Raw genomic sequence first — 27,663 nt, forward strand, 5'->3', positions numbered from 1 at the left:
CCAAAGGCCTTGTTAAAAAAATCCAGTACATCTAATGAGTTCACCATCTTACAGTTGTGACCAGCTCAGAATACAGTATCATGTTTGACTAGTTAGACCAAGACTACACCTTCATACCAGGTAAAAATTGGACTAAAGCCACAGCCTCTCCCTTTATCCAGTGTTCTTCATCCATTTCTCACATTAACCAGCTCTTTCTCTACCTATCTCCAGCCTATTTCCTGTCTTCTTCACACCCCTCCCCAAAATACACTGCATTACATAAATGAGTATGCCATATTCTGGCACTCTGTTTACTGCATCTGGCAGAAAACTGCAGTTTGTAAACTGATTTCCAGCATTCTGGATCAGCTTATAAATGTTCAGATAATTTGGAAAAAAAAATGGAAAAATGACAACCCTAAGACCACTGCTGTGTTTCATCATACTGCTGCTGGTCTGACAATCATCTTTCAAAAGTTTGACTGGACTAGTCCACAGAACTGTAGCCATCATTAAAGGGGGGCAGAAGTAAGACTAATCAGCCTGCAATTGTCTGGCTTCTTCCCAGACCCCTTTCAAAAAACATTACTGCAGCTAAACCTTCAGTCTTCCAGCATCACCCCCCGAATCTAAGGAAAGACCATATATCCTTGTTAAAAGCCTTACTAGCACTTCTGACACCTCCTTTAATTGGCTTCACTACACATCCTTAATTTGCCTAAGCTTGGATCACAAATGTCTGAAAAAAAGTTTGTACTGCCCGAATATGAGTGCTAACAAACACAAAGCACAGGTGACCGACCCTGTGAACAATTTCACGAAATGCAAAACTACAAATAAAGAATTCATTTTGGAGGGGGCAAGCCCCCAGCTCTCTCCAAACCTCTTTCTCTGAGCTTGTTGCACCTTGAAGAAAGATCAATCAATGGCAAGCAGTGCATTGTCTCTGCAGAAGGATGTAAGATTTGATAACCTACTAAACAAACATATACAACAAATAGAACCTCACTTATACAGCTCAGGGAGTAGGTAAAACGAGCAACTGAAGGTGTGAGCCTTTATGCTTCAGCACTTGTGGTATAAGCTTGTGTGATTTCAGAAAAAGCCCTTTTAAATGCATAGCATAGCAACCCACCCACCACATGTGGCTTTCTCTCTCTTTCCAAGCATCCATTTCTTAATGGCTATACTTTAGCTATTATTCAATGCATGTATTACAGATTCTCTTGTAGGTCAAATCTAAAAAAAAATCACCAGCTTCTGTGTAAACTGCATACAGCCAAAATATGAACTGCAATGTTCATGTTTAAGTTTGTGATTAGAAGAACTGTGAAATATATCTATATATGTAAATGCTCTCACTGTCTTATGGCTATGTTTGTGTATGACTGTGTGATTCTGTGAATTCTGAAATGTAGTTAAACACATAAATCTCACTGTCTTATGGCAATATTTATACATAACTATGTAAGTCTGAATTATGAAGTGTATTTAAACAAACTGCACATCTTCTCAGTGCCTCATGGCTATGTTTATGATTAACTATTTGATTCTATCTAAATAAACTGCAAATGTTATCACTGCCTAACGGACTGGACTGTCAACTGACTGGCTTGTTGCTCAGGTTATGACTGAAATGATAATCTTGAGCTACTCATCATCAATGTCCATCTTTCAATGCAAACAATCTAGCACAAGATTATCCTGAAATGTGTGGTCTATAAGCTGTGGCACTGTCTCCCTTTGTATTTTATATATACACGTGTGTTTGTTTAAGCATAATGTAATTAATTCTTACTGTCTGCCTTATGGTACCATAACTGCACTGGGACTGAAAAGGGTATTAGGACCAGTTCACTAACTCCACCCAGGGAGAAAAATGTTAACAAAAAATAAATGTTTCTTTTCTGCTCACTAAATTATCTTTGTCAATCTCTCAAGTCATATTTACTCCCCCAAACCTGATATACTGTCCTCTACTTCTTTTGCAAAAGCAAGGTAAATGATATGCTAATGAAAAGTCTTCCATCTGTTTCCAAAGCATTCTTTGGGGAAAAAAAATCATCTGCTACCCAAAGCACTAAGGAAGGTTTTTATGACTATTCACATCTTCTAGTCAATTTCAATTTTAACATAACATATGCCTCTGACTCCTAAACATCCAAAGCTGATTTTATTCCTACCTTCTCATGGGCCTCCAACTGCACTCCCCCAGCCTTAACTTTTTATAAATTGCCCTGCTTTCACAACTTTCTTCACTTCTGTCTTTCTGTAAGTGCTAAGCAATTACCATATTACAATGCTCATTACACAAATTAACATATCCATATTCAACAGGTTACACTTTAACTTTATGATTCTGGAATCCAAATTATTCTTGTTGGGTAGGTAGTACCCAATTATTAATCTCACCCTCCAATTAAAAACAAAATCTTCAAGCTTCCATACATTCATATATTAGGAACAGGACACCATCTCTATATCCACAGTGTTAAACTGATATTTAAGTTTCAGGACAGCCACGGTGGTGCAGTGGTTAGTGTTGTCGCCTCACAGCAAGAGGCTCTTCGGTTCGATCTTCGGCTGGGGTGTCTTATGTGCGGAGTCTGCATGTCCTCCCTGTGGTCGTGTGGGTTTCCTCCGAGTGCTCCGATTTCCTCCCACATCCCCAAAGACATGCTGCAAGTGGATTGGACATGCTAAAATTGGCCCTAGGCATGAGTGTGTGCGTGTGTGTGCCTTCCGTGGAAGGTTGGGTGCTGGGCTGGCAACTCAACACCGTAAAACTCTACTGCCAATCATGAGTGGGCAAGGTGATCCATTGTGGCGAACCCTAACCCGGGAAAAGCAGAGACAGAGGGAGATTGTAACATTCATTTTATTTCTCAGAAGTGCTTTGTCTCACACATAGTTTACATTATTTTGCAAGAATCAGAAGTTTGTGTGAACTAGCCTCTATAATGTTCTTAGCTTGCAGAGCCATCATTTTAATGATCATGTAAAGTTCATTAGTCAAATCACGTTTAACTTCTCACACTACCTTATTGTCTGACAAAGGAATTCAAGGTAGTGTGACAAAAGCACGGCTAATGATGACGTTTTTATGTAATAACGTTAGACATATTAGTCAATAAACAACTGAAATGAACATAATGCAGCCTTTAACTGTAACTGTTAGGAAAGGAAAAGAAAAGAAAACAGTTACTGTCTACAAATTCACATGGGGCATTTAAAGAAATGTACATAAAACTGCAGTGTTAAACCAGTTAACTTCCAAAGATCACTACACCTGGCAGAATGAAGGGTCTTAAAATGACTGCTCCTTCAAGCTAATCCATAAACTGTGGCCTTGTATCTTGAATAGATGAAGATGCCAGTCCGAACCTCAACTGAGACTTAAGCTTTCCCACTATAACTGTGTTTCAGCCTTCCCAGGTTCAGCATGTATTTCATATACAAGGCGTTTTTTTAAGTGATTGCACTTAAAAAACATACAGTGTATATCTTGACAGATTTTGAGCCTACATAAGGTTTTCACCTTCCTCAATTTGTTTAACAGAGGAAGATCCCAAGTGCTATGGTAGACATACCATAATGAGTTACCAAAAATACTTCTACTGCATAACAGAGGATATTTATATCAGTCAGAATAGCAAGTCCATTGCCAGTCATTCAGACACTTTGCATGTTCTTTCTTAGGCTTTAATACCATCTTCATCAAATGTCAGATTCTTCTTTGGTATTTCCTTCTCTTGGTTCCACAGTTCATTCTGAGTTGTCCCCTCTCTTCTTTGTTTACAGTGATGTGTTGTCAAAACATACACTGCAGCACCTAAGTATGCCACTGCCAGGATCGTGAAATAGGTGAAGTAAACATAGAACTGAAAGGGAAAAAAAAGCAGAAACACAATTAACACACTATAGGTTCACAGGCATGTACTAGGCTAATGACCAATGGGGCTTTTTTTAAGCCTAGCCATGCAACCCTATACTTCATTAAAATTTTTAGCAGCCTAGAATTACTATTCATTTTAGTTTTACCTTTTTACATGCTCCATCCTTTCTACTACCACACCATTCACATCATTCTTATAAATGACAGCCTTACTACATCTCAGTACATTGTTAAAATCACTTCACAAACTCAGCAGAGTTACTAAATGAATAAAATAAGCAGATGACACACAGTTTTGCAGCCCTGTTTGTAGCAGTATGTGCATGAAGTGTACTGAATGAACACCTCCACTGCACTAAACTGGAGTAAATGATGAGCTGTACCAGATTTGTTTTTGACACAGACTAATAAAATGACAAATGAACACCATCATCAAATCATGTATCAGACTGGATGTAATTGGAAATCCACAGAAAATGGTCACTGTAATAGTAAAACAATTACACGTCTGTAATTTTCTTGCCAGTATTCCACTAATTGCTAGATTTCTCTTCACAGTCTGATGCAAACTGCTAAGTGCTTCGTTACCTACAACTAAAACATGCATACATACACTTATTTATTGTCTCAGGTACTGTAATTAATACTACTACAACTAAAACATGCATACATACACTTATTATTGTCTCAGGTACTGTAATTATTACTACTATAGTTAAAGATCATAGCTCAATCTGCATGGCTATGTTTAGATTATAAAGTGGTGCTTTATTAACACTTCAATGCTCTAATAAAATAATGTTTGTGTCTTTCGGCTTTTCCCGGTTAGGGGTCGCCACAGCGGAACTCCGGTCCGGTAATGATTGGCAGTTGATTTTTATGTACTGGCTTGCCAGGCCTAATGCACAACCTTCAACGAAGGTACGCCCATTCACGCATGTCTCCACGCAGAAGACGCTCTAGCTGAGAATCGAACCGGACAGCGTCTTACTGTGAGGCGACAACGCTACCGCAGCACCACCACTGCGGGTCGCTCTAATAAAATAATAATAATAATAATAATAATAATAAAAGGCATACTCTGCTATACACTCTCAGTCTGGCATAGTCCGAAATATACTCTTAAGCCTTTATTCATAACAAACCTAAAGGCATTAGATTCTCTACTAGCTTTCTAACAGCATTTTTCTAACATTCTATTTTAAGTTATGGTGCCCCAAGATGTTTTACAACTGGAAGAAGTACACTACTTTAGAAGCCTGGTTCACAAATCAAATACATACCTGTTGTAATAAACACTGCTAAGATAAGATTTGAAACACAGAACTTAACAGGCACCAGGATTTCCACAGCAACAGATATGGTACATGAACTGTTGGATGGGTGCTTCCTGTTAGTAAATGAAATAATGTCTCCTAACTTTAGCTACCATAACGCTAAGCAGTCTTTCAATGCATGGTAGTTCCCTCTTTAAGAATTACAACTGCTGTACATTACACTTCCCCTTTAAATACTCCAACAATGTTAGTAACAGTTCACTGATATAATCCTGTATCACAACAACAACCAGAGGAGTAACTAGCTCCTCTGGCACCCACTGCTGTCCCCACCTCTTAAGTTAAAGAACTGAAAAAAATGGTTGTCTGCTTCTAGGGGATTGAGGAGAAAGACTCTAGATTTTTCCAAACCAGTAAACAGTGAGGCGATATTACCTGAAACGTGGTACAATAATAATATTTAGAATGCGTATTCAGCCTTTATTGATGAAGCAGGGGAATTCTGATTGTTTTTAAAGATGATTCTTTAACTGGTTACAATACTAAGACAGACTAAAAAGGATTCTAATGTACTCTGAGAAGGAGTGCCAGGATGCAGGTGCCAATAATTTTGAGAGTGATTTTTCACCATTTGTGAATTTAATGACAACATTATAGAAATAGTAAGACATGGCTATGGAAATACTTTTTTTAAACACCTTTACTAACATCACATATTGCACAGTAACAAAAAGATACACACATTCATAAAAGAGAAAACAGACCTTTGCACAAGTTTCTTTTCATGCATTACACATATGATCTGAAGTTGTTGTTTTCATTTGATCTTCAACCTGTGGGAGACTTGGCCACATTTTCCAGCATCGTATCTGAGTGCCAAGCTCCTCCCCTACCCATAATGCCCCTGTCCTCCACCTCCCCCAGATCTCGTTTGCCGTGCATCTAGCTAGCATCGTGATCCATTGCTCCAGGTTCCTAGTAAGTGAATTAATAAAAAGTTCTTCTTCTTCTCTACTTTCTGTGGTTTTAGGCTCCTTTTGCTTCTAGTTCTAATCCTACTCTTGCACTCAGGCATCCTCTAAACCCTTTATTAAAAAAAAAAAAAAAAAAAAAAAAAAAAAAAGCCCTCTCTCCTTCCCCTTTCCTTCCTTCCTTTCTTTAACTTACTACTGTGTGTGTGTGTGTGTTTCTGTGTGTTTCTCTGACCCCATGGCAAAGACCCCCAAGCCAAGGTTTTGAAAATGCACAGTGTGTGGCCAGAAGCTTCCCCCTTCTGATGGATACACACTGTGCATGGTTTGTCTAGGGGTTCCACACCTGGAAACCTCCTGTTCGATCTGCACGGGATTCAACCCCTGCACATGGATCAACAGAAGGAGCAAGTTGATCCTCAGGAGCCTCCTTCCTCCACCTTCCTTGGCGGCTCCTGCTTCAACTTCTACTTCTGCATCTTCTTCCGCCCCAGCCCCTGGGACTCATCCTCCTGCAAAGAGGTCTGGGGATGGGGAGAAGCACAAACACAAAGACTGGGATAGGCCCAGGAAGCAGTCCCTCAACCATGCTTCCTTGGCCGATCCTCAGACTAAATCTCATCTGGCTGTCAACCCGGGCTCCCCTTGGCTCTGTTTGCCCTGCTTTTCCCTGGAGCTGGAGGTTTCTCGGGGCCTATCTCCTTTATCGGTCTCTCCACGGCACCACTTCAGACCAGTTTCTGTGGCTTCCTCCACCCGGTCCACCCGCAGCCTCTCCGAAGCCAAGGTGGACAAGATGATGCGAAAATTCATCCGGACCCAGATTCAGACGGGAGTCTTGCCTGTCCATCCTCCTCCGGGGCTGGGAGCATGCAGTCCTCCTTTATGCCCATTACTCTCTCTCCGATCCGATTTCTGGCTTCAGAGTACTTGGGTCTGAGGCCCCTCAGCACTGAGGGGTCGGAGCCATTGGTACATTGTACCTCAATGTTGAACACTGCCCTGAGTGGTTCGGCTCTGACTAGTTTGGAGCCGTTCAGCTCTCTGAGCCCTAGTCTTGGTGCCTGATCTGAGGGGGTGGTGTTGGCTTCAAGGCTTTCAGAGACGGGCCTTCCACTCGGAGTCTCAGCGCAGAGAGGCTCGGGTCCAGCTCCCCCATCGACACAGAGAGTTACAGACCTGGTCTTGGTCCCAGTTTCCTTGATTCGTTCTCCTTCTGCATTTGACGTGGTGGAGAGGGTTCTCTCAGTTCCATCGAGACCCCTGATGCTATCATCCACAGAGTCCGTCCTGGCTCCCTCTCTTTCTGGTCCGGATTCCACCATCCTGGCCCCTCACAGACAACCTGTTACCTCTCTGCCCCAGAGAGTTCCTACAGGAACAGCCAGAAGTTTCAGAGTCCTCTCCAGAGACCCCCCCCCCCCGAGTTTCTCTCAGAAACCTATGTGTAAAAGTAGGTACTTGGACCCCTCCCCCCTCCGGAGTCCCTCACGGAACAGACTGACTTAGAGGAAGGGGAGGGTTCCTGTCGGTCACCCCCGGAGGATGTCTCATTTGGGGACATCATGGAAATCCTTCATCAGCGTGGGGTTGGTCTGTCCAAAAACCCAATCCTGATGAGTCCGTGTTTCTGGAGGTGCTTGGCACAGGACCCTCTACCTCTTGTTTTTCCCCTCCCGCTGATTCACTTGTCGATTTGGTTACATCTTGGGCTTGGAAAGAACCTGACAAGGTGGAGCCCATCCCCAAGCACCCACCCTGATTGAATTTGGGTTTACCGTCAGACAAACAACATTTGTCTAAGGGGTCTCCAGTTGATGCCATGGTGGTGGCGGTGGCCATCAAGAAAGAGCTCAATCAGGAGAGCTCTATGGTCCTTCCAATGGACCGGCAGTCCTGGGCCATGGACAGTTTTGGGAAGCGGGTTTACACTTCAGCCACATTTACGGTACGTGCGTTGAACTACATGGTACATGTAATCAGACTTCAGCAGGACCTAGTCTAGGAGGTCATTGAGTCTGCCCCAGGGTCCATGTCAGTGGAGGAGAAGAAGGTGTTCCCTTCCCAGATGGCCACCCTCTCTATCACTTCTAACACCTCTATGTGGCTCCTGTCACATCCTACCAAAGGTGTCTCTAGAGTGACAGGTACAGACGTTGCTATCAAGCATCGCTCCTAGATCTGGCTTTGTGCATTCCTGAAGCCCTTCAAGGTGTCTTTTACAAATGTCCTGTATGATGATTCCACTCTTTATGGGAAAACTGTAAGTGACACATTGATTCAGATTGAGAAAGATGGGAAGACCCTGTCTGCCATCGGGATCTGCTTCTTAACCTCTAAACGATCCTTTTCCTGGAATCAGCGGGGGGGTTAAAAAGATGTGGTTCCGGAAGTCTCAGGGCTATTCCCAAGATGCTCAGGACTTGCCTTCCCCAGAGGCAGAGGGGGATATGACAGATGCCATCCTCGAGGCAGAGGGGGTCCGAGGAATCAGGGGTCTTGGGATTCTTTCCCAAACAGACCTGCGCAGCATCCCTGAAAGGTTGCCCGACTGCTCATCTCTGGATGCAGTCAGGGGACGTCTCTCGCTACACCCAGCAGCCTGGGAGTCAATTACAGACGATTGTTGGGTGTTGCAAATCATATCCAGAGGATACTCAATCCCTTTCATTCAAATATCAATCCTGCCCAAATACCTCTCGAACATGCCACCCGTGCAAAGGGAGGAAGTAGCACTGGAAATTTCCAAGCTGCTCAAAAAATGAGTCATCCAGCCCGTCCCCTAGACCAGTCTGGATCAGGCATCTATTCCAGGTTCTTTTTAGTGCCAAAGATGACGGGGGACTTAAGACCTATCCTGGATCTTTCAGCCCTAAACCTGTTGGTTGCTACAACAAAATTCCAGATGATCACTCTCCAATCTATTCTGTCCTTTCTGCAGAAGAACGACTGGATGTGCTCAGTGGATCTCCAGGATGAGTACTACCTCATCAAAATGCAGAGGCACTCTCAGAGGTTCCTCCGCTTCCAGCTGGGGGCCAATCATTACCACTACAGAGCACTACCCTTTGGTCTCACCACTGCCCCAAAATGTTCACCAAAGTTATGGCAGTGGTGGCAACTCACCTGTGGCTGCAGAGGTTCCAGGTCTTCCCCTACCTGGACGACTGGCTCCTTTCCACTCCCTCTAGGCATCATCTCTGCCAAGCCAGGGACCTCCTTCTCCAAACTGCCCATAAGTTGGGCATAACCATAAATCTCAACAAGTCCCTCTTGGATCCAGTTCAAGTTCTGGACTTTATTAGAGCTGGTTAGACACCATTCAGAGCAATGTTTTTCTGACACATGACAGACTTCAATCCCTCAGATATTATATGCTGTGCATTGTTCAGACCCAATATCTCCCTGAGGAATCAGTTATTTGGGCGCTGGGGTCCATGGCGGCCACCATCATGCTCATCCCCATGTCTCGTCTGCATACAAGTGTTCTCCAATGGACCCTAGCAGTCCAGTGGTCCTTTCTAGATCTGTTGTTACCCCATCCAGTTCGTTTGTCTCGAGCTTGCAGGGATTTGCTTCTCTGGTGGCTTCAATCTCCGGATCTTCTTTAGGGTCACCCCTTTATCCTTCCTGCTCCAATGACCACGGTGACCACAGATGCCTCTTGCTCGGGTGGGGGGGCATTGCATGGGAAGGACAGTCCAAGGCATGTGATCATCCCTGGAGACCCAATTGCATATCAACATCCTGGAGATGAGGGCGGTGCTGTTGGTGTTGCAAGCTCTATATGCCCATCTTCCCCTATGGATGATTGTTATCCAGACAGACAACATGTCTGTTGTCTGGTACATCAACAAACGGGAGAAAGTACAAGTTGTGTACACTTACCATAAATGTAGATGTTCGAGTGTATTCACTGTTGCAGTCACCACATTTGGGTTATCTGCTTGCAGTAGCCCTCAGTCGGACTGATTAACAAAGTCTTGGGTCCTGCATCACTTGCTGTCTCTTCTTCTGTGATGTCAGGTCGTCAGGGGTATAAAACATGCAGCCGACGCCACTACATCAGTTTGTCTTGCCCCAGATGTCAGGTGCCCCCCTAATGGGAAGCAATTAAATCTATAAATATACAAGGTTATACTTCCAACAAAAAAGCAAATACACCAAAAAGCTTTTAAGCATAGTAAAGGAGAGTAGAGGTATAGCCAAAATAAGTCAGAGGGCTGGAGGGAGGGTAAAGTACAGTTTTGTACCTACCATAAATGTAGATGTTCGAGTGCTAATACAGCTGCAGTCATAACAGATGGGTTCTCCTGCCGTCAGGCAGGTCCTCGGTCGGCCGAATTCCAAAGTCTAGGTCCGGCGTCGGTTGTGGTCGCTTCTTCCCTGACGTCAGTGCGACAGGGGTATAAAAGAACCAGCCGACGCCATTTTCTTCAGTTTTTCTTGCCCCAGATGTCAGGTGCCCCCAGAAGGAAGGCAATACATAAATTTGTGTAATAAAGCAATGCCATATAATCAAAACACAGTAGTGCAAGCAAATACATCAAGAATGAATACCCCAGTCAGGTTGCATGAGGAGATGTTAGCCAATAGGCCTGTCCCAAGAGGGGAAGGAGGGAGGGAAACCTGGACTGCAGCTGTATTAGCACTCGAACATCTACATTTATGGTAGGTACAAAACTGTACTATGTTCATCGTGCATACAACTGCAGTCATAACAGATGGGTAGAATCCCAAAGCTAAGAAAGGGGTGGTAGGCACTAGGTGGAACTAGGAGGAGCCAGAATGCCCTGCAAGACTGCAGTGGCAAAGCCCGCTCTAGATTTGGAGTGTAGTGGAAGGTGGTAGTGCTTGGAGAAGGTATGCACAGAACTCCAAGTGGCTTCTTCCAAAATATCTTTGCTAGGAACTCCTCTGAGAAAAGCTGCAGAGGTAGCTGTGGCCCTTGTGGAGTGAGATCTGATGCCTGTAGGTACAGTTTTGCCATGAAAAGAATAGCAAATGCGTATGCAGTGGGCTATCCATTTTGAGATTGTCTGTTTGGAAATTGGCTTTCCTTGAGCTCCTATAGCATAGGACACAAAGAGCTGTTCTGATTTTCTGAAAGGCTTTGTTCTGTCCAAATAATAACGCAGTTGTCTGTGGATGTCCAAGGAATGTAGTAATCTCTCCCTTTGTTTTGAGGATTAGGATAAAAGGTAGGTAAGTGTATAGCCTGATTCAAAGCTACCCTGGATACCACTTTTGGCATAAAGGACGGGTTGGTTTGTAAGGAAACTCTGTCCTGATGGAAGATGATAAAAGGCTGCATAGCCATGAGAGCTTGTAGTTCCGATACCCTACGAGCTGAGGTAATAGCCAGAAGGAAAGCTGTTTTCCAGGACAAATATTGCAAATCTGATGAGGCAGCTGGCTCAAAAGGAGGCAAGGTCAGTTTTTCTAGAATGAAATTGAGATCCCAAGCAGGTATTGGTTGTTTCCTTGGGGGTTTTAGATTCTTAGCCCCTCTGAGGAACTGTCTTAGTGTTGTATTCTGCAGAAATGGCTGAGGCATGGATTTTGATGGAGGAGAATCAAAGTCCACTGCTTAGCAGCTCAGCTATATACTGTAATATTTGAGGTAAATTCAGTATTCCAGGATCCTGGCCCTTTTTCTCATTCCAGACACAAAACCGTTTCCATTTTGCGGAGTAAGCTTTTCTAGTAGATGGCCTTCTGGCCTCCAAAATGACATCCTGCACCTCCTTGGAGAGTAGGGTCTGTTGTGATGCTAAGGAATCTTCCATGCGGCTAGATTGAGTGTTTTTAGCTGACTATGAAGAGTTTTGAAGCTGTGCTGAGTCAGAAGAAGAGGCATTAGAGGCAGGGTCCATGGTGGGGAATGCGTCAGGCTCCTCAGGAGTGGGTACCAGTGTTGTCTTGGCCAGTCTGGAGCAATGAGAATCATCTTTGGTCTGTTTTCTCTGGTTTTTAATAGAACTTTGGGCAGCAGAGGAAGAGGTGGGAAGGCATAAACTGTCATTGATGTCCAACTGAAAGAGAGAGCGTCCACTCTCCAGGCCTTTCGATGAAAAATCCTTGAGCAGAATTTTGTCAATTGGTGATTTTTGTGGGAGGTAAAGAGATCTATGTCTGGCCTTCCCCATGCTTGAATTATCTCTGTAAAAACTTGAGGATGCAACTTCCATTCGTGTGGATCTGTCATATTTCTGCTTAGGTTGTCTGCCAGCGTGTTTTCCTTGCCTGGCAAGTACTGTGCTTGTAGTTTGATTTGCACGTCCAGGGCCATGTTCCAAAGTGACATGGCCAGTCTGCATAGGGGGTATGAATGGGTTCCTCCCTGTTTGTTTATGTACCACATTACTGTGGTGTTGTCCGTTCTTATCAATAGTTGACCTGGTTGTAGAAGGTCTTTGAAAGCTATAATAGCATTTGTTACTGCTAGCATTTCCTTTTGATTGATGTGAAGATGCTTTTCTTTTTTGGACCATTTGCCCTGAATGCACCGATCTGTCATGTGCGCCCCCCAGGCGTAGTCCGAGGCGTCTGTTGTGATGACCTGATTTGCTTGAGGCTTGCTGAATGGGAGACCTGTGTTTGTTTGGCATGCTTGAGCCCAACACAGAAATTCCTTTTGAAGACATGGAATTAGTGGTATTATTGTTTCCAAACTGTGGCTGTGTTGAGACCATAGGTTTTTCAGGTACCATTGAAGTTTCCTCATATGCAGCTTTGCACATGGGATTAGTAAGATGCAAGATGCCATGAATCCCAGAGCCTGCAGGATTTTCCTTGCAGTCAGCCTGGTGCAATTTGCTAGTGTTCTGAAGTATTGAGTTAGTTGCCCCTGCTTCTCTGGCGTGAGGTAGGCCATCTGGGTGTTTGTGTCCAAGTTGGCACCCAGGAAAATTATTTTCCGAGAGGGTATTAGCCTTGATTTCTTTTTGTTGACTGTGTATCCCAGGGAATTCAACAACATTATTACATAAGCCAGATGTTTCAGAAGAATGTGCTTGCTGTCCGCTTGGATCAGGCAGTCGTCCAAATAGGGGTATATTTGTATCCCTTGAAGTCTGCAGTAGGCAATTACTGATGCCAGGCATTTCGTGAATACTCTGGGCGCAGTAGATAAGCCAAAGGGCAAGGCAGAGAATTGATAATGGGTTGAACCTGCAAGAAATCTGAGGTATCTTCTGCAATTTTGTCTGATTGGGACATGCAGGTATGCCTCCTTGAGGTCCAATGTTACCAGCCAAGACTCCTTGCCCAGCATGGGAAGAAGCTGCTGTAGAGTGAGCATCTTGAATTTTGGTAGAAATGTGTTTAGGATGGATAGGTCCAAAATAGGTCTCCAATCTTTTCCCTTCCTTGGTACCAGGAATAGTCTGGAATAAAACCTTGACCTTGTTAGATGCGTAGGTACCTCTTGAATAGCTTTCATGTCTATGAGATCTGAAATTTGTCTTTGTGCCTCTGCCCTTTGATTGTGTGGCAGGTTTGGCATGCCTCTCATTTTTGGAAGGGTGTGAAAATGGAATCTGTAGCCTCTGTTTATAATGTCCAGGATCCATTTGTCTTTTGTGACAATATGCCAATTTTTTGAAAATAATGCTAGTTTTCCGCCTAAGGGTGCTGCCATTTGAGTCTTGCTTGGCATGCAAAGGGGAACGTCATTGGGCTTGCTTTCTGAATGGTTGCGAGTTATCCTCACCACCTCTTTGTGTAGGAGCTTGCCATTGTCTGCCTCTAAATGATCTTTGGGATTGCCCTCTGCCCCTCGGGCGCCTGTATCTACCTCTTTGGGGTCTGTCCGTGGCTGGAAAAGACCAATTTTTGGAAGGCCAATTTCTACTGAAACGTGGGGGTTGTACCTGTAGAAAATCTTTCACTGTTTGCATTGATTTAGCCTTTTCCTCCATTTTCCTTAATACCTCCTCAGCATTAGCACCAAATAATACATCCTTTTGTAGAGGGGCATCTAGTAATTTAGCTTTGACATGATCTGGTAAGGTTTGTTCCTTGAGCCAAGCATGTCTACGTATGACTGATCCTGTAACAGCAGCTCTACATGAGGCCTCTAGAGCATCAAAACCACATTGTAAGGTATGTTTACCCACTTGTTCTGCACTATGCATCAAATCCTGCAACTCCTTCAAGTCTGGTTGTTCAGGTTGTGACATTTTACTTCTCAATTGTGATAACAAAAACTGTTGGTACTTTAGCATATGGAACTGACAGTTTAATGCCCTCATGGTTAGGGTGGCCGAGGTATATACCTTTTTCCCCACCTTTGTAAGGATCTGGAATCTCTCTCGGAAGGTAATGGATTTTTAGCAGTGGAGGCCTTAATTCCCTTGGGGCCCTGTGAGATGGTTTCTGGGTCAGCAGCATGGCTTTTGTATAGAAACTGGTGTGAATCAGGAACCCTGTAGTACCTGTCAGGCTTGACTGGGGCTGGAGGTAGAGAATCCGGGTTAAGGCAGGCCTCCGAGTACACATCATCTAGTATGTCCAAGACAGGAGGTATAGCCAGAGGCCTGTGCTGAGGTAGCAAGAGAAATTCCCTAAGCCTTTTCTTGGAATCTGAATAATCTTGGCCTTCCCAGTGGAAGTGTTCCCTTAAGGTATGCAAAGTTTCCCCAAATGAGTAATCCTCTGGGGGGGATACAGAAGGAATGGACTCCTCTGCATCAGAGTCTTCAAAAGGGGAGTAAGAATGTTCCTGTTCATCAGAGTGCTCTGATATAATGGAGCCCTGATCACAGGAGGGGGATTCTTCCTCCACTCTGGGCCTTTTGTCCGGGGGGGGGTTGAGAATAAGAAGTTATGTACTCACCATAACGTTCCATCTGAGTAGGTGACTTCATTTGGATGCAACCTGTGGGATTCGGATCCGACATCGGATCCGAGCCGGCAATTCAAAAGCTTTAGGATCCGAGCTCCTAGCTCTTCCCTTTACCCATAATCCCCTGCTAAGCCCTGACTGACCTCAGATTGAGTTTGCCCTGTGAATACCAGTATAACAGAATCCTGGGAAACCAGGACTAATGGCGCCATGAAAGGTCAGGGGGATGGAGGGGGGGATGGTTGCATCCAAATGAAGTCACCTACTCAGATGGAACGTTATGGTGAGCACTTCTTAATCTGAAGTAGGAAGACTTCATTTGTCTGCAACCTGTGGGACAGAGTCCCCAGCTACCTGAATCTTGGGCAGCCGTCATGGAAGGATGTTTCGGAGCACCGCAGAGCCAAAGGATGCTCTCCCTCTGGAAACAACGTCCACTTTATAATGTGAAATGAAAGTATGAGATGAGGTCCAAGTGGCTGCTGCACAGATATCATCTAATGGTACTCTAGATTTAAAGGCAGCAGAAGTAGATACTGCTCTTGTAGAATGTGCTGTAATTCTCTGAGGAGCTGGCCTTCCTGAGGTGTCATAAGCCTGCAAGATACAATTAGAAATCCACTTTGACAAGGTGACCTTAGAGACTGCCTTACCCAGTGCGAATTTTGCAAAGGAGACGAACAGTTGAACAGATTGTCTATGACCAGCTGTTCTGTGAATGTAGAAACGCAGTTGTCTATGAACATCTAAGGAATGCAGTTTATATTCTCCTTTGTTCTTATATTTGGGAAAGAAAACTGGCAAATTAATAGATTAGTTAATATTGGATTCGGAAGCAATCTTTGGAAGAAAGGAAGGATTGGTCCTGAGGGAGACCCTATCAGGAAAAAAGGAGAGATAAGGTGGTTTGACGCACAGAGCTTGGAGTTCTGAAACTCTTCTAGCTGACGTAATGGCCACTAAGAAAGCAGTTTTCCAGGAAAGATACTTCAAGTCCACAGAGGCTGCAGGTTCAAAAGGAGGAGCGGTTAGGGCCTGCAGCACTAAGGATAAGTCCCAAGGTGGTACGGCTTCCTTAACAGGAGGTCTTAAGAGGAAAGCACCCTTAAGAAAGGTTTTACAAATTTTTGCAGCCATGAGAGGTGTCGAGTCATGACCCACATGGTAATGAGAAATGGCTGCCATCTGTACCTTTACCGTCGAAGAGCTTGCTCCTTGTTGGAAAAGGTCTGTCAAGAAGTCTAGTACCGCAGAGAGTGGCGCGGAAAAGGGATAAAGATTTTTATGTTCCGCCCAAATAGAGAACCGTTTCCATTTGCTTCGATAAACCTTCCTAGTAGAAGGTTTATGGGCAGTCACTATGATGGCTTTCACTGGTGAAGAGATACCAGGAGTCCTTATTAGGGATGGAACTGGAGCAGCCAAGCTGTCAATTTCAGAGTGTGAAGGTTCGGGATTGGTAGCCCCTGAGGATGGGAAATGAGATCCAGAATTGGATCTAGAATCCAGGGCGGATTCACTCAGTGAGACCATACATAAGGGAACCATGGTTGACGAGGCCAGAATGGGGCAATGAGAATCATTCTGCTCCCCAAACTGCTGGCTTTCTGTAATAGTTTTTGCATTAGAGGAAGAGGAGGATAAGCGTATAGGAGACCGGGAGGCCAAGCATGCACCAGGGCGTCTCTCGGGGATTCCCCGAATGGGGGAAGTAGAGCGAAGAAATTGTCGCATTTGGCATTTGAGGGTGAAGCAAAAAGATCGCAACAAGGTTGCCCCCAGGCGGCAAAAATCTGCTTCGCTACTAGAGAATTGAGAGACCATTCGTGAGGGGAAAGAATGGTGCGACTGAGCTTGTCCGCTAGAATGTTGGACCTTCCCGGAATGTGCGTTGCCACAAGAAAGCGGTTGGTGGAGATTGCCCATTCCCATACTCTCATGGCCTCTCGACAAAGGGGGTAGGACCTGGTTCCCCCTGTTTGTTGATGTACCAGACTACCGACATGTTGTCTGTCTGGATAGCAATAGTTCCTACAGGAAGAAGGCTGTGTAGTGCTTGCAACGCTAATAGCACTGCCCTCATCTCCAGAACATTTATATGCAGGGAGGTCTCTGAACTGTTCCACGTGCCTTGGACAATCCTGCCCGCTGAATGCCCCCCCCCCCGAGGCGAGAAGCGTCCGTGGTCACTGTGGCTAGGGGGAATGCAGTACAGAAGGGTCTCCCTGTCAGGAGGTCCATCGACTGGAGCCACCAAAACAGGGAGCTCTTGCATGCTCTGCTGATGGCTATCGGGCTGTTGAGAGGAAGGTAAAGCGGGGACCATTGGACCAGGAGGGTCCATTGAAGGATCCTCATGTGTAGTCGAGCGTGAAGGAGGAGTGGAATGGCTGCCGCCATTGAACCTAGGGCCCTCAGGACCATAGCGGCAGTCGGAGTAGGTTCTAAGATGGCCGCGATATGACACCTCAGGTTGGACAGTCGATCTAGAGTGAGGAATGCTCGCATGTTTCTTGTGTCCAATCTTCCTCCTATAAAATCTATAAGCTGTGTGGGGGCCAGGAAAGACTTTTCTCGGTTTATGGTGATGCCCAGCCGAGGGGCTATATGAAGGAAATAGTCCCTGGCTGAGCACAGTAGATGCCTTGATGATGCTGTAAGGAGCCAGTCGTCCAGGTATGGAAACACCTCAATTCCCTGGAGTCTCAGGTGGGCCCCTACCACTGCAAGTACCTTGGTAAACACCCTGGGGGCAGAGGTGAGACCAAAGGGAAGGACCCTGAACTGGTAGTGACTGGCTCCCAGCCAGAAGCGAAGGAACCTCCTGGACCGTCTGTCCATTAGAATGTGGTAGTACGCGTCCTTGAGGTCTATAGAGCTCATCCAATCGTTCTCGCGCAAAAGGGGGAGGATAGATTGTAAGGTGACCATCCGGAATTTTTGTTTGGTTACAGACAGGTTCAGTTGTGACAGGTCTAGGATCGGTCTTAAGTCCCCCGTCTTTTTTGGCACCAAGAAGAACCTGGAGTAAAACCCTGATCCGGTCTGATCTTGGGGGACGCGTTGGATGGCTCTTTTTGTTAGCAGCTGTGCGATTTCCACAGTTGCTAACTCCCTTTGATCGGGTGGTACATCGGGGAGGTTTTTGGATCTGGGAATACTGTGAAGGGGAATTGAATAGCCTCTGGATATCACTCGAAGCACCCAACGGTCTGACGTGATTGACTCCCATGACGTCAGGTGCCTCGAAAAACACCCCCCCGACTGCCTCCAGAGAGGAGCAGCCTGGTAACCCATCAGGGTTGCTGCGTGGGTCTGTCAGAGAAAGGTTCTCTGGACCCAAAGTTCCTAGGAGCCCCTCTGCCTCTAGGATGGCGACCTCCCTGTCCTCCTCTGCCATGGAAGGACTGGTTGTCCGGAACAGGTTGGGATTGCTGCGATTTCCGGAACCACATCTTCTTCTGTCCCTTATGGTTCTTCGAGAAGGACCTCTGGGGAGCTGAGAAGCGGACTCCGACGGTAGACAGCGTCTTCCCGTCCTTTTCGCTCTGGACAAGCGTTTTGCGAACCGTTTTGCCAAAAAGGGCAGAACCATCGAAGGGGGCATTCGCGAAGGTTGCTTTGAAGGGCTCCGCGAAGTCACAGTGGCGGAGCCAGGCCTGGCGTCTCATAACAAGGCCCAATCCACTAGCTCTAGCGGCTCCCTGTGTTGCGTGAGATAAGAGCCGCATAGAAGTGTTAGACACCGCTCTGAGAGTGGCCATACGGGTGGAGTACACTTGTTTGTCCTCCGCCGAAATGGACTCTGGGGGAGATGCAGCGTATTCCTTAATCAGGTCTCGCTGCATCCTGATCACGTGTGCCATATAGTTCAGCGCCCTCAGGGAGAAGGTTGCTGAACTAAAGACTTGCTTCCCAATGCGATCCATCGAGCGGGATTCCTTGCTCGGAGGATGCATAGAGGGACTCTCCTGAGCCAATTCCCTCTTTGTGGCTGCAGCCATCATCATGGCATCTACTGGGGGTCCCTTAGTCCAATGTGTACGGTCCGATGGGGGAGTAAGAATCCGGTCCGGACGTTTGGGAACAGGCTCTATGGTGTCCGGGTCCTTCCACGCTCTGGTGGTAATAAGGTCCACCAGAGGGTCGGCAGGAGGGGACACCCAAGAGGTAGAAAGGCCCGCCTCAAATGCCTCCAAGAACACAGACTCGTCCGAGGAGGCCTTGGGGGCAGACCACCCCCCCCGATCCTTAACATTTCCATAATGTCTCCAAAGGAGACATCTTCTGGGGGTGATCTTGGGGAGCCCTCCCCTTCCTCCAAGTCCATGTCTTCAGTAATAGACTCGGGGGAGTCCACGTGCCTCCTCTTACACTTATGCTTACGAGGCACTTCCTCGGGGGGACTGTCCGAGGAGTCCTCGCCAGCAACCAGTTGTTCCAAAGGAACCACTTGGGACATTGAGGCGGGCTGTCCCTGAGACCGGCTGATGGGAGCCTGGCCCAGCTGCGAGGGAGTGTGGGATGGTGCCGAGACAGGGACCGAGGTTCCGGATGTCCTCGACAGAACCCTCTCCACAACGTCGAAGGCCGAGGGGGAGCCGACTTCTCTAACACCTGAGAGCCAACCCCCACTAGGATCCGACGAATGGATCAGAACCGGAACCGAGACCGTCGGATCCGAGGGACCGGTGCGCTCCGACCTAGACGGAGTCGAAGAGACACCGGCTCCCTCGGATCCGAGGCTAGGCCCACGGCTCAGAGAGGTCGGGTCCGAAGTACCCGAAGCACTCAAGGGAGGGAACGGATCCGAGGTGCGCTGACCAGTCGGATCCGACCCACCCCCGGGTCCAACGCTGCCCGGCTCAGCTCGAACCCGGAGTCGGGTCGGAGAAGGAGCTATGGGGGCGAAAAAAGGGGTCGAGGCCCCTCCCGGATGGGGGGGGGGCAGGAGCACTCCCATCTGCATCTGGGCCTGGATGAATCGCCTCATCATCCGGTCCATATCAGCATCCGACATAGAAAAAGTTGACCTCGACGAGGCCACCGAGGCGGATTTAGAGTGTCGCCTCGATGACCTCAACGAAGGTCTAGTCTCCACCTCCTCGGGTCCGGAAGAGAACCGAGGGGATCGGAGCCGAGGAGGAGGAGATTTAGAAGCCAGAGGGGAGGCACGCTTAGGCGGCGGGGCCGAGACAGAGGCCTCAGCCCGCCGCTTATGGTGCCCCTCCTTGTGCCTCTCCTTTTCCCTCCTGGTCTCCCTATCCTCCGGTTTCTTAGCGGGAGATTGAGTCCCTGCCGGAGGAAGGGAGACCGAAGTAGCCACTGGCGACTTCTGGATAGCAGGGGCCGAGGCCGAAGCCGATTCAGGAGGGAGAAGTCCCGCCAGAACCAACTTCGACCTCCGCTCCCTTAAAGCCCGGGGGTTGAACCCTGCACAAATGGTACAACCAGATGAAAGGTGTTCAACCCCCAGGCACTTAACGCACCGAGTGTGGCCATCAGCCAGGGAAAGCTTATGGCCACACTCGGTACACTTAGAAAATATAGCCTTGGGGGCTTGGGGGCTTCAGACATAGCTACGCCCTAACAGGCCCTAAAACAAAAAACACACCAAACACACACTAATGAACACCCGAGAAGGTTAACTAAAGAAGGGAGGATAGCCTAAACAAACACACTTTAACTTCTGCTAAAGTAGAAGAAAAAATTTTAGTCAAAAATATGTCACCAAATTTCTTCGCTATGGAGCTCGAAAAATCCTGTCAGCTACTGAACGCGGCAAACAAAATCTGGGTTCAGTCAGGGCTTAGCAGGGGATTATGGGTAAAGGGAGGAGCTAGGAGCTCGGATCCTAAAGCTTTTGAATTGCCGGCTCGGATCCGATGTCGGATCCGAATCCCACAGGTTGCATCCAAATGAAGTCTTCCTACTTCAGATCCCCTGATAAGAGTAATTAAATCCTCAGCTATTTTAAGCATCTGTTTTTTAGGCATGGGGCCTGGAGATGGGCCCTGTGTAGCTTGTCTCTTAGAATGCATGGCTGCTTTAGACTTAGTGAAAGCCTTGATGGAAAAAGAAGAGGAAGGTCTGAAGACACCTTGAGAGGAGGTAGACCTGTCCACATTTTGAGATTCACCGCCAAGAGTGGCTTCGGTATCTGTAGTCGGGGTGTGGGCCGAGGAGCCTGCGACCTCGGGCACAGGAGACACCGCCAATGAAGTCTCGTCGGTAGTCAGGGGCTGCGTAGGCGCCTCGCTGAGAACCGGACCATGTGTAGTCGGCTTTGGCGTGGTGTCGGTAGAGGCCGCGGACCTCGTGTGTCGGTCCTTATCTTTGCACTTTTTAGACAAAACTGGAGTCGGAGTATCCGACGACATAATATAGTTAAATGTTTTGCCAAAATAATGCTGGGCGAACTCCGCCTGACACTTAATGGTGCGTTTGTTGAATGTAGCACAAAAGCGACAGACCGAGACGTCGTGGTCTGGGCCTAAACAAGGAATACAGAGGGAATGGAAATCCTTATGCGGTATTTGCTTCTCACATGAAATACAATTATTAACTTTGTCTGACATCGGTCTGAGGCAAGCAAAGTTTCCCCAATGGGGTACTTAGCTTTCAAGAAGACTTCGGTTGCAAAATTTTCGTAATTTCAGGAGCTGGCCGACCGGCACTTGCGAACTGCTTCTGCTTCGGGCACCGCGCGGCAAGAAAGACTGAAGAAAATGGCGTTGGCTGGTTCTTTTATACCCCTGTCGCACTGACGTCAGGGAAGAAGCGACCACAACCGACGCCGGACCTAGACTTTGGAATTCAGCCGACCGAGGACCCGCCTGACGGTAGGAGAACCCATCTATTATGACTGCAGCTGTATGCACGATGAACATCCAGGACTGCAACAGTGAATACACTCGAATATCTACATTTATGAAAAGTGTACACAACTGTACTATGTTCTTCATGTTTCACTGTTGCAGTCATCACATTTGGGTAGATTCCCAAAGCTAAGGATGGGAGGAGGAATTTAGATAACATTAGGACCAGCAATAAGACCCTGCAAGACTGCAGTGGCAAAGCCAGCTCTGGATTTAGAGAAAACTGGCAAATGGTAATGCTTGGTGAAAGTATGTACAGAACTCCAGGTAGCAGCTTTTAGGATGTCCCTGGTAGGTATGCCTCTGAGAAAGGCTGTAGAGGTAGATGCAGCCCTGGTTGAGTGGGGTCTGATCCCCTGTGGGATAGGTTTTCCATGGCGCTTATAGCAGAAATTAATGCAATACCCTATCCATTTAGAAATGGTTTGCTTTGAAATAGCCTTCCACTCTGTCCCTGCAGCAAATGCCACCAGCAGTTGTTCAGATTTCCTTTGAGGTTTAGTCCTGTCCAAGTAGAATCTAAGTTGTCTGTGAACATCTAAGGAGTGCAGTATCAGTTCCCCTTTGTTCTGTGGATTAGGAAAGAAGGTTGGCAAATGAATGGAATGATTAAGGGCCACACTGGATACCACCTTGGGCATGAAAGAGGGATTGGTCCTGAGGGACACCCTGTCCGCATGAAAGATGATGAAAGGCTCCACTGCCATAAGGACCTGTAATTCAGATACCCTTCTTGCTGAAGTGATTGCTAACAGGAAAGCTGTTTTCCAAGAAAGGAATTTTAAATCTGCAGTAGCAGCTGGCTCGAAAGGAGGAAGGGTGAGTTTCTCCAATACAAAGTTAAGGTCCCAGGCTGGAGTTAGAGCTCTCTTGGGTGGTCTTAAATTTTTGGCCCCTCTGAGGAACTGCTTGAGCAGTGGATGAGAGAAGAGGGGAGGTTCTGTGTTATAATGAGCTGAAATGGCAGAGGCATGAATTTTTATTAAGGAAAAAGACAGGCCCTTGTGAAGCATCTCAGTTAAGTATTGTAAAATCTGAGATAAATTGGGCACTGCTGTGCTCATCCCTTGAGATTGGTTCCAGGCACACAATCTTTTCCATTTTTCAGCATAAGATTATCTAGTACTAGGCCTCCTTGCCTCTAAAATGATACCCATCACTGGTTTACTGAGGGGTGATAAAGGAGAGATTAGGTAATTAGCCAGGCTGCTAGGTTCAGTGTTTGAAGCTGAGGGTGCAGAATCTGGTTCTCCTGCTGAGACAGCAGGGTAGGAGTCTGAGGCAGGTGCCATGGGGCCAACAGTGACACACTGTGCAAGAGGGGGTACCAGTGCTGGCGTGGCCAGTCTGGTGCAATCAAAATTGTCCTTGGTTTGTCTTGCTTGATCTTTAGTAGTACTTTGGAGAGCAGAGGCAGAGGAGGAAAGGCAATAACTGATAGTTTTTTTCCAGCTGAAGGACACAGCATCCACATTCCAAGCTTGTCTGTGGGGAGCCCTTGTGCAAAATTTGTCCAACTGATAGTTCTGGGGAAAGGCAAACAGGTTTATATCTGGGCACCCCCGTTGAAAATCATTGGTTCCAGTTTCCACTCGTGTGGGTCCATGAGGTTTCTGCTTAGTCCGTCTGCCAGTGTATTTAGTTTTCCTGGCAGGAACTGAGCTTGTAGATGCACTTGGTAGCTCAAGGCTGTGTTCCACAATGCCATGGCTAGTCTGCAGAGGGGGTAAGAATGTGTACCCCCCTGCCTGTTTATGCACCACATAACAGTGGTGTTGTCCATCTTTACCACTAATTGTCCTGGAAGAATGTGGTCCTTGAAGGCTGTCAGAGCATTCTGTACAGCTAACATTTCTTTTTAATTGATATGCAGGTGCATTTGACTTGGGTTCCATTTGCCCTGAATGCACCTCCTTGCCAGATGAGCCCCCCCATGCATAGTCTGATGCGTCTGTTGTTAGGGTTTGGGAGGTAGGGGGTAGTGTGAATGGTAGTCCCTTGTTTTGGTGGCAGGCCTCTGCCCACCAAAGGAACTCTATGCGAAGGCAAGGTATGATAGGAATCATTGCTTCTAGATCCTGAGAATGTTGACACCATAGGCTTTTTAGATACCATTGTAGTTTCCTCATATGCAGTCTTGCATATGGAATTAGAAGAATGCAGGAGGCCATGAACCCCTGCTTTGCCTTGCAGATAGCAGGGTTTTTGGTTGCCACTTGTTTGAAGTAGGTTGTCAAATGAATTTGTTTCTCTGGCGTGAGGAAAGCCATCTGGGAAGTTGCATTCAAGCTTGCTCCCAGGAATATAATTTGTTGACTGGGTACCAGGTGTGATTTCTGTTAGTTTATGATGTACCCCAGACAAGTTAGCACCCTTTGTACAAAGGCCAGATGATTCAAATGTATGTCCTGTTTTTCTGCCTGAATTAGACAATCGTCCAAGTATGGGTATGTTTGAATATTTCTTTGCCTGCAAATTGCAATGACTGGAGCTAGGCACTTTGTGAATATCCTGGGCGCAGTAGATAAGCCAAAGGGCAGTGCAGAGAACTGATAGTGCGTGTAGCCTGCTTTGAAGCGTAGGTATCTTCTGCAAGATTCCCTGACTGGGATGTGCAGGTATGCTTCCTTTAAATCTAGTGTTGCCAACCAGGCATCTTTGCCTAGCATAGGAAGCAACTGGTGACGAGTCAGCATCTTGAATTTTGGAATCACCAAAAAGGTGTTTAGGGTAGACAGGTCCAGGACAGGACGTCATGAATTGTCTTTTCTGGGTACCAGGAAACGTCTCGAGTAGAAACCTTGTCCCTATTCCTCTTCTGGTACCACTTGAATAGCCCCTACACTTAAGAGAGAGAGTACTTACTTTTGGGCCTCTGCCCACTGATTTGGGGGTAGATCTGGCCAACCACTTGGAGTTCGTAATGTGTGAAAGTGAAATCTGTATCCTTGGGACACTATATTTAAAACCCATTTGCCCTGGGTAATGAGTTCCCAGTTCTTTGCATGAAGTGCAATCTTTTCCCCCCAAAGGGGCAGTCAGTTGACAAGTACTTGGAAGTTTTAAAAAGAAGTCATTGAGACAGTTTACCATAGGAGGGAGTTTTATTACTCCCAGATTTGGAAGTGGAGGCCCCCCACTGCTTAGTCCTGTGCGTACCCTGGGACTGAAGCCTGGGTGCTCTGCTGGAACTGGGTTTGGACTGAGAAGGTCTGGAAGAGGCAGGAAAGGACAAATTCCTAGAAGGCCAATGCCTACTAAATCTTGGAGGTTGTACTTGTAAAACAAATTTTAACAGTTTGCATAGATTTAGCTTTTTCCTCCATCTTTTTAAGAACTTCTTCTGCCTTGTTGCCAAACAGGCGGTCCTGATTTAAGGGAGCATCTAGTAATTTTGCTTTAACATGATCTGGCAAGAATTGCTCCTTAAGCCAAGCATGCCTTCTAAGTACATACCCAGTTACAGCAGCCCTGCAAGATGCTTCTAGTGAATCAAAACCACATTGCAAAGTATGTTTTCCAACTTGTTCAGCAGAATGCATTAAATCCTGTAAATCCTTATTTTCAGCACAATCAGGAATCAACATAATTTACTCTTTAAGCAATCCAATAATATGGTGCTGATACTTTAACATATAAAACTGGCAGTTCAAGGCCCTAATAGCCAAGGTTACAGAAGTGTATACCTTCTTACCCCATCTATCCAGCGCCCTGGAATCTCTATCAGAGGGGGTAGGATTTTTGGCAGTAGTAGCTTTAATGCCCTTGGGTCCCTGTGAAATGGTTTCAGGATCCGTAGCAGGATTTTTGAAAAGGAACTTGTGAGAGTCAGGAACCCTGTAATATCTATCAGGTTTTCTGGGAGCAGGAGGTAAAGAGTCAGGGGCCAAGCTAGATTCCGAAAAGGCATCATCAACAAAGTCCAGTACAGGAGGTATGGCTAAAGACCTGTGCTGGGACAGGAGTAAGACATCCCTAAGCCTCTTTTTAGAATCAGAGAAATCCTGACTTTCCCAAAAAAAAATGCTCCCTAATAGTATGCAAGGTTTCACCAAAAGATAAATCCTCTGGGGGGAAGCAGAGGGAATAGAGTCCTCAGCATCAGAATCCTCATAGGTAGATAAGGGTAAATCCTGGACATCAGAGGAAACAAAAATTTCAGAATCCTGGTCAGAAGTATCATAAGCAAACTCAGTCTTAGGTCTCTTAGGTTGCCTTCCTCTGATTAAAGTAATAAGGTCTTCAGCCATTCTTATCATTTTTTTTAGGCATAGAGGCCTGACCATGCGGTCTGGGCGTCAGTTTTCTAGGCATGGTTCGAGTTTTACGCCTTGAAGAAGTAGATGGCATCAGTTTAATATGCAAGTCAATAGGCCTGAATACACCCTCAGAAGCCAGTGCCTGCACAGCGGCTCCGAACCCATCCAAGGTAGAGAAATCCGCAGGTTCCACAGTTGAAGCATCTCACGACATACTGGACTCCGAATGTGTCTCAGTAAAGCACTGCGAATCTGAAGTAGCGGGTATCAGGGGCTGCGAAAGCGTCTCACTGAGTACTGGCGAACTGGCGACTGGCTTAGGAGAAGCGTCGTCAGCAGCTTTGGACCTATGCGGCCTGTCTCTGTCTTTATCTTTGTGTTTTTTTGGAATGTCGGTAGTCGGATGGCTTACCGAAGACATATCAGGATAATTGAACTGAGCACCAAAATATTTAGAAGTGAAAATATACCGATGACGGACAGTTCGTGGTTTAAATAAGGCACAAAACCGACAGCGAGGTACGTCATGGTCAGGGCCTAGGCAAGGAATACAGTACGAATGAAAATCTTTATGATGCATTTGCTTTCCACAAGAAATGCAATTATTTACTTTTACTGACATAGGTTTAGAGCAAGAAAATGCTTTCCCCAACGGGGTACTTGGCTTTTAGTTGAAAACTTCGGTTCTGAAACTCAAAAACGAAAATTTCAGGAGTTGGCCGACCGGCACTTGCGAACTGCTTCTGCTTCGGGCACTGCACGACAAGAAAGACTGATGTAATGGTGTCGGCTGCATGTTTTATACCCCTGACGACCTGACGTCACGGAAGAAGAGACAGCAACCGACGCAGGACCCAAGACTTTGTTAATCAGGCCGACTGAGGGCTACTGCAAGCAGATAACCCAAATGTGATGACTGCAACAGTGAAATATGAAGAACATCCAGGTATTATCCTCTTTGTCGCAAAGCCATGAGATTGTGGGAGTGGGCCATCGCCACCAGCCGGTTTCTGGTGGCAATGCACATTCCAGGGAGGTACAACATTCTGGTGGACAGGCTCAGCAGATTTATTTTGATGTCTTACGAGTGGTCTCTGAATCCTTCAGTAGCGGAAAAGATCTTTCTAAAGTGGGGTCGGCCTTGCTGCGATCTTTTCACCTCTCCTTCCAATGCGAAGTGCAGTGAGTATTTTGCTCTGAACCCCATTCTGGAGAAGTCTCCCAGAAAAGCTTTAGTTCATGCTTGACCTTCTTGTCTTCTGTATGCTTACCCTCCTCTTCCACTGATCCTGAAATTCATTCAGGAAGCTCGATGGCTGGTGAGCTTAGTGATCCTCATTGCCCCCTTCTGGCCTCGTCAAGTATGATTCCCCTCTCTGTGGTCTCATGTAGTGTGTCCATCTTGGACGTTAGATCTGGTTCTGCATCTGATCTTGCATCCCTCAGGGATCCCACACCCAGATCTAGTCAGTCTGAGGCTTACAGCTTGGCTGCTCCAGTTCCAGTGATAGCTAGGACTCCCGGGCTGTCTTCTCCAGTTAAGACTTTAGTAG

At 46.4% G+C, this 27,663-nt stretch overlaps 1 protein-coding gene across 4 annotated transcripts in view; it reads right to left on the minus strand.

The window, feature by feature from the left end:
- Positions 1-2,842: 2,842 nt before the first annotated feature.
- The window catches only part of SLC19A1 (solute carrier family 19 member 1), a 723,538-nt gene continuing 698,717 nt past the window's right edge, over positions 2,843-27,663 (minus strand). For all 4 annotated transcript variants that reach the window (XM_044075905.1, XM_044075904.1, XM_044075908.1 and 1 more), the window contains one exon: positions 2,843-3,863. In XM_044075905.1, the coding sequence (XP_043931840.1) occupies positions 3,678-3,863 (186 nt within the window). In that variant the 3' untranslated portion in view covers positions 2,843-3,677. The remainder of the gene's footprint in view (positions 3,864-27,663) is intronic.

Source organism: Protopterus annectens, chromosome 6.part1 (genome assembly GCF_019279795.1).
Source record: "Protopterus annectens isolate FY-2018-M chromosome 6.part1, PAN1.0, whole genome shotgun sequence".
Taxonomy (NCBI): domain Eukaryota; kingdom Metazoa; phylum Chordata; order Ceratodontiformes; family Protopteridae; genus Protopterus; species Protopterus annectens.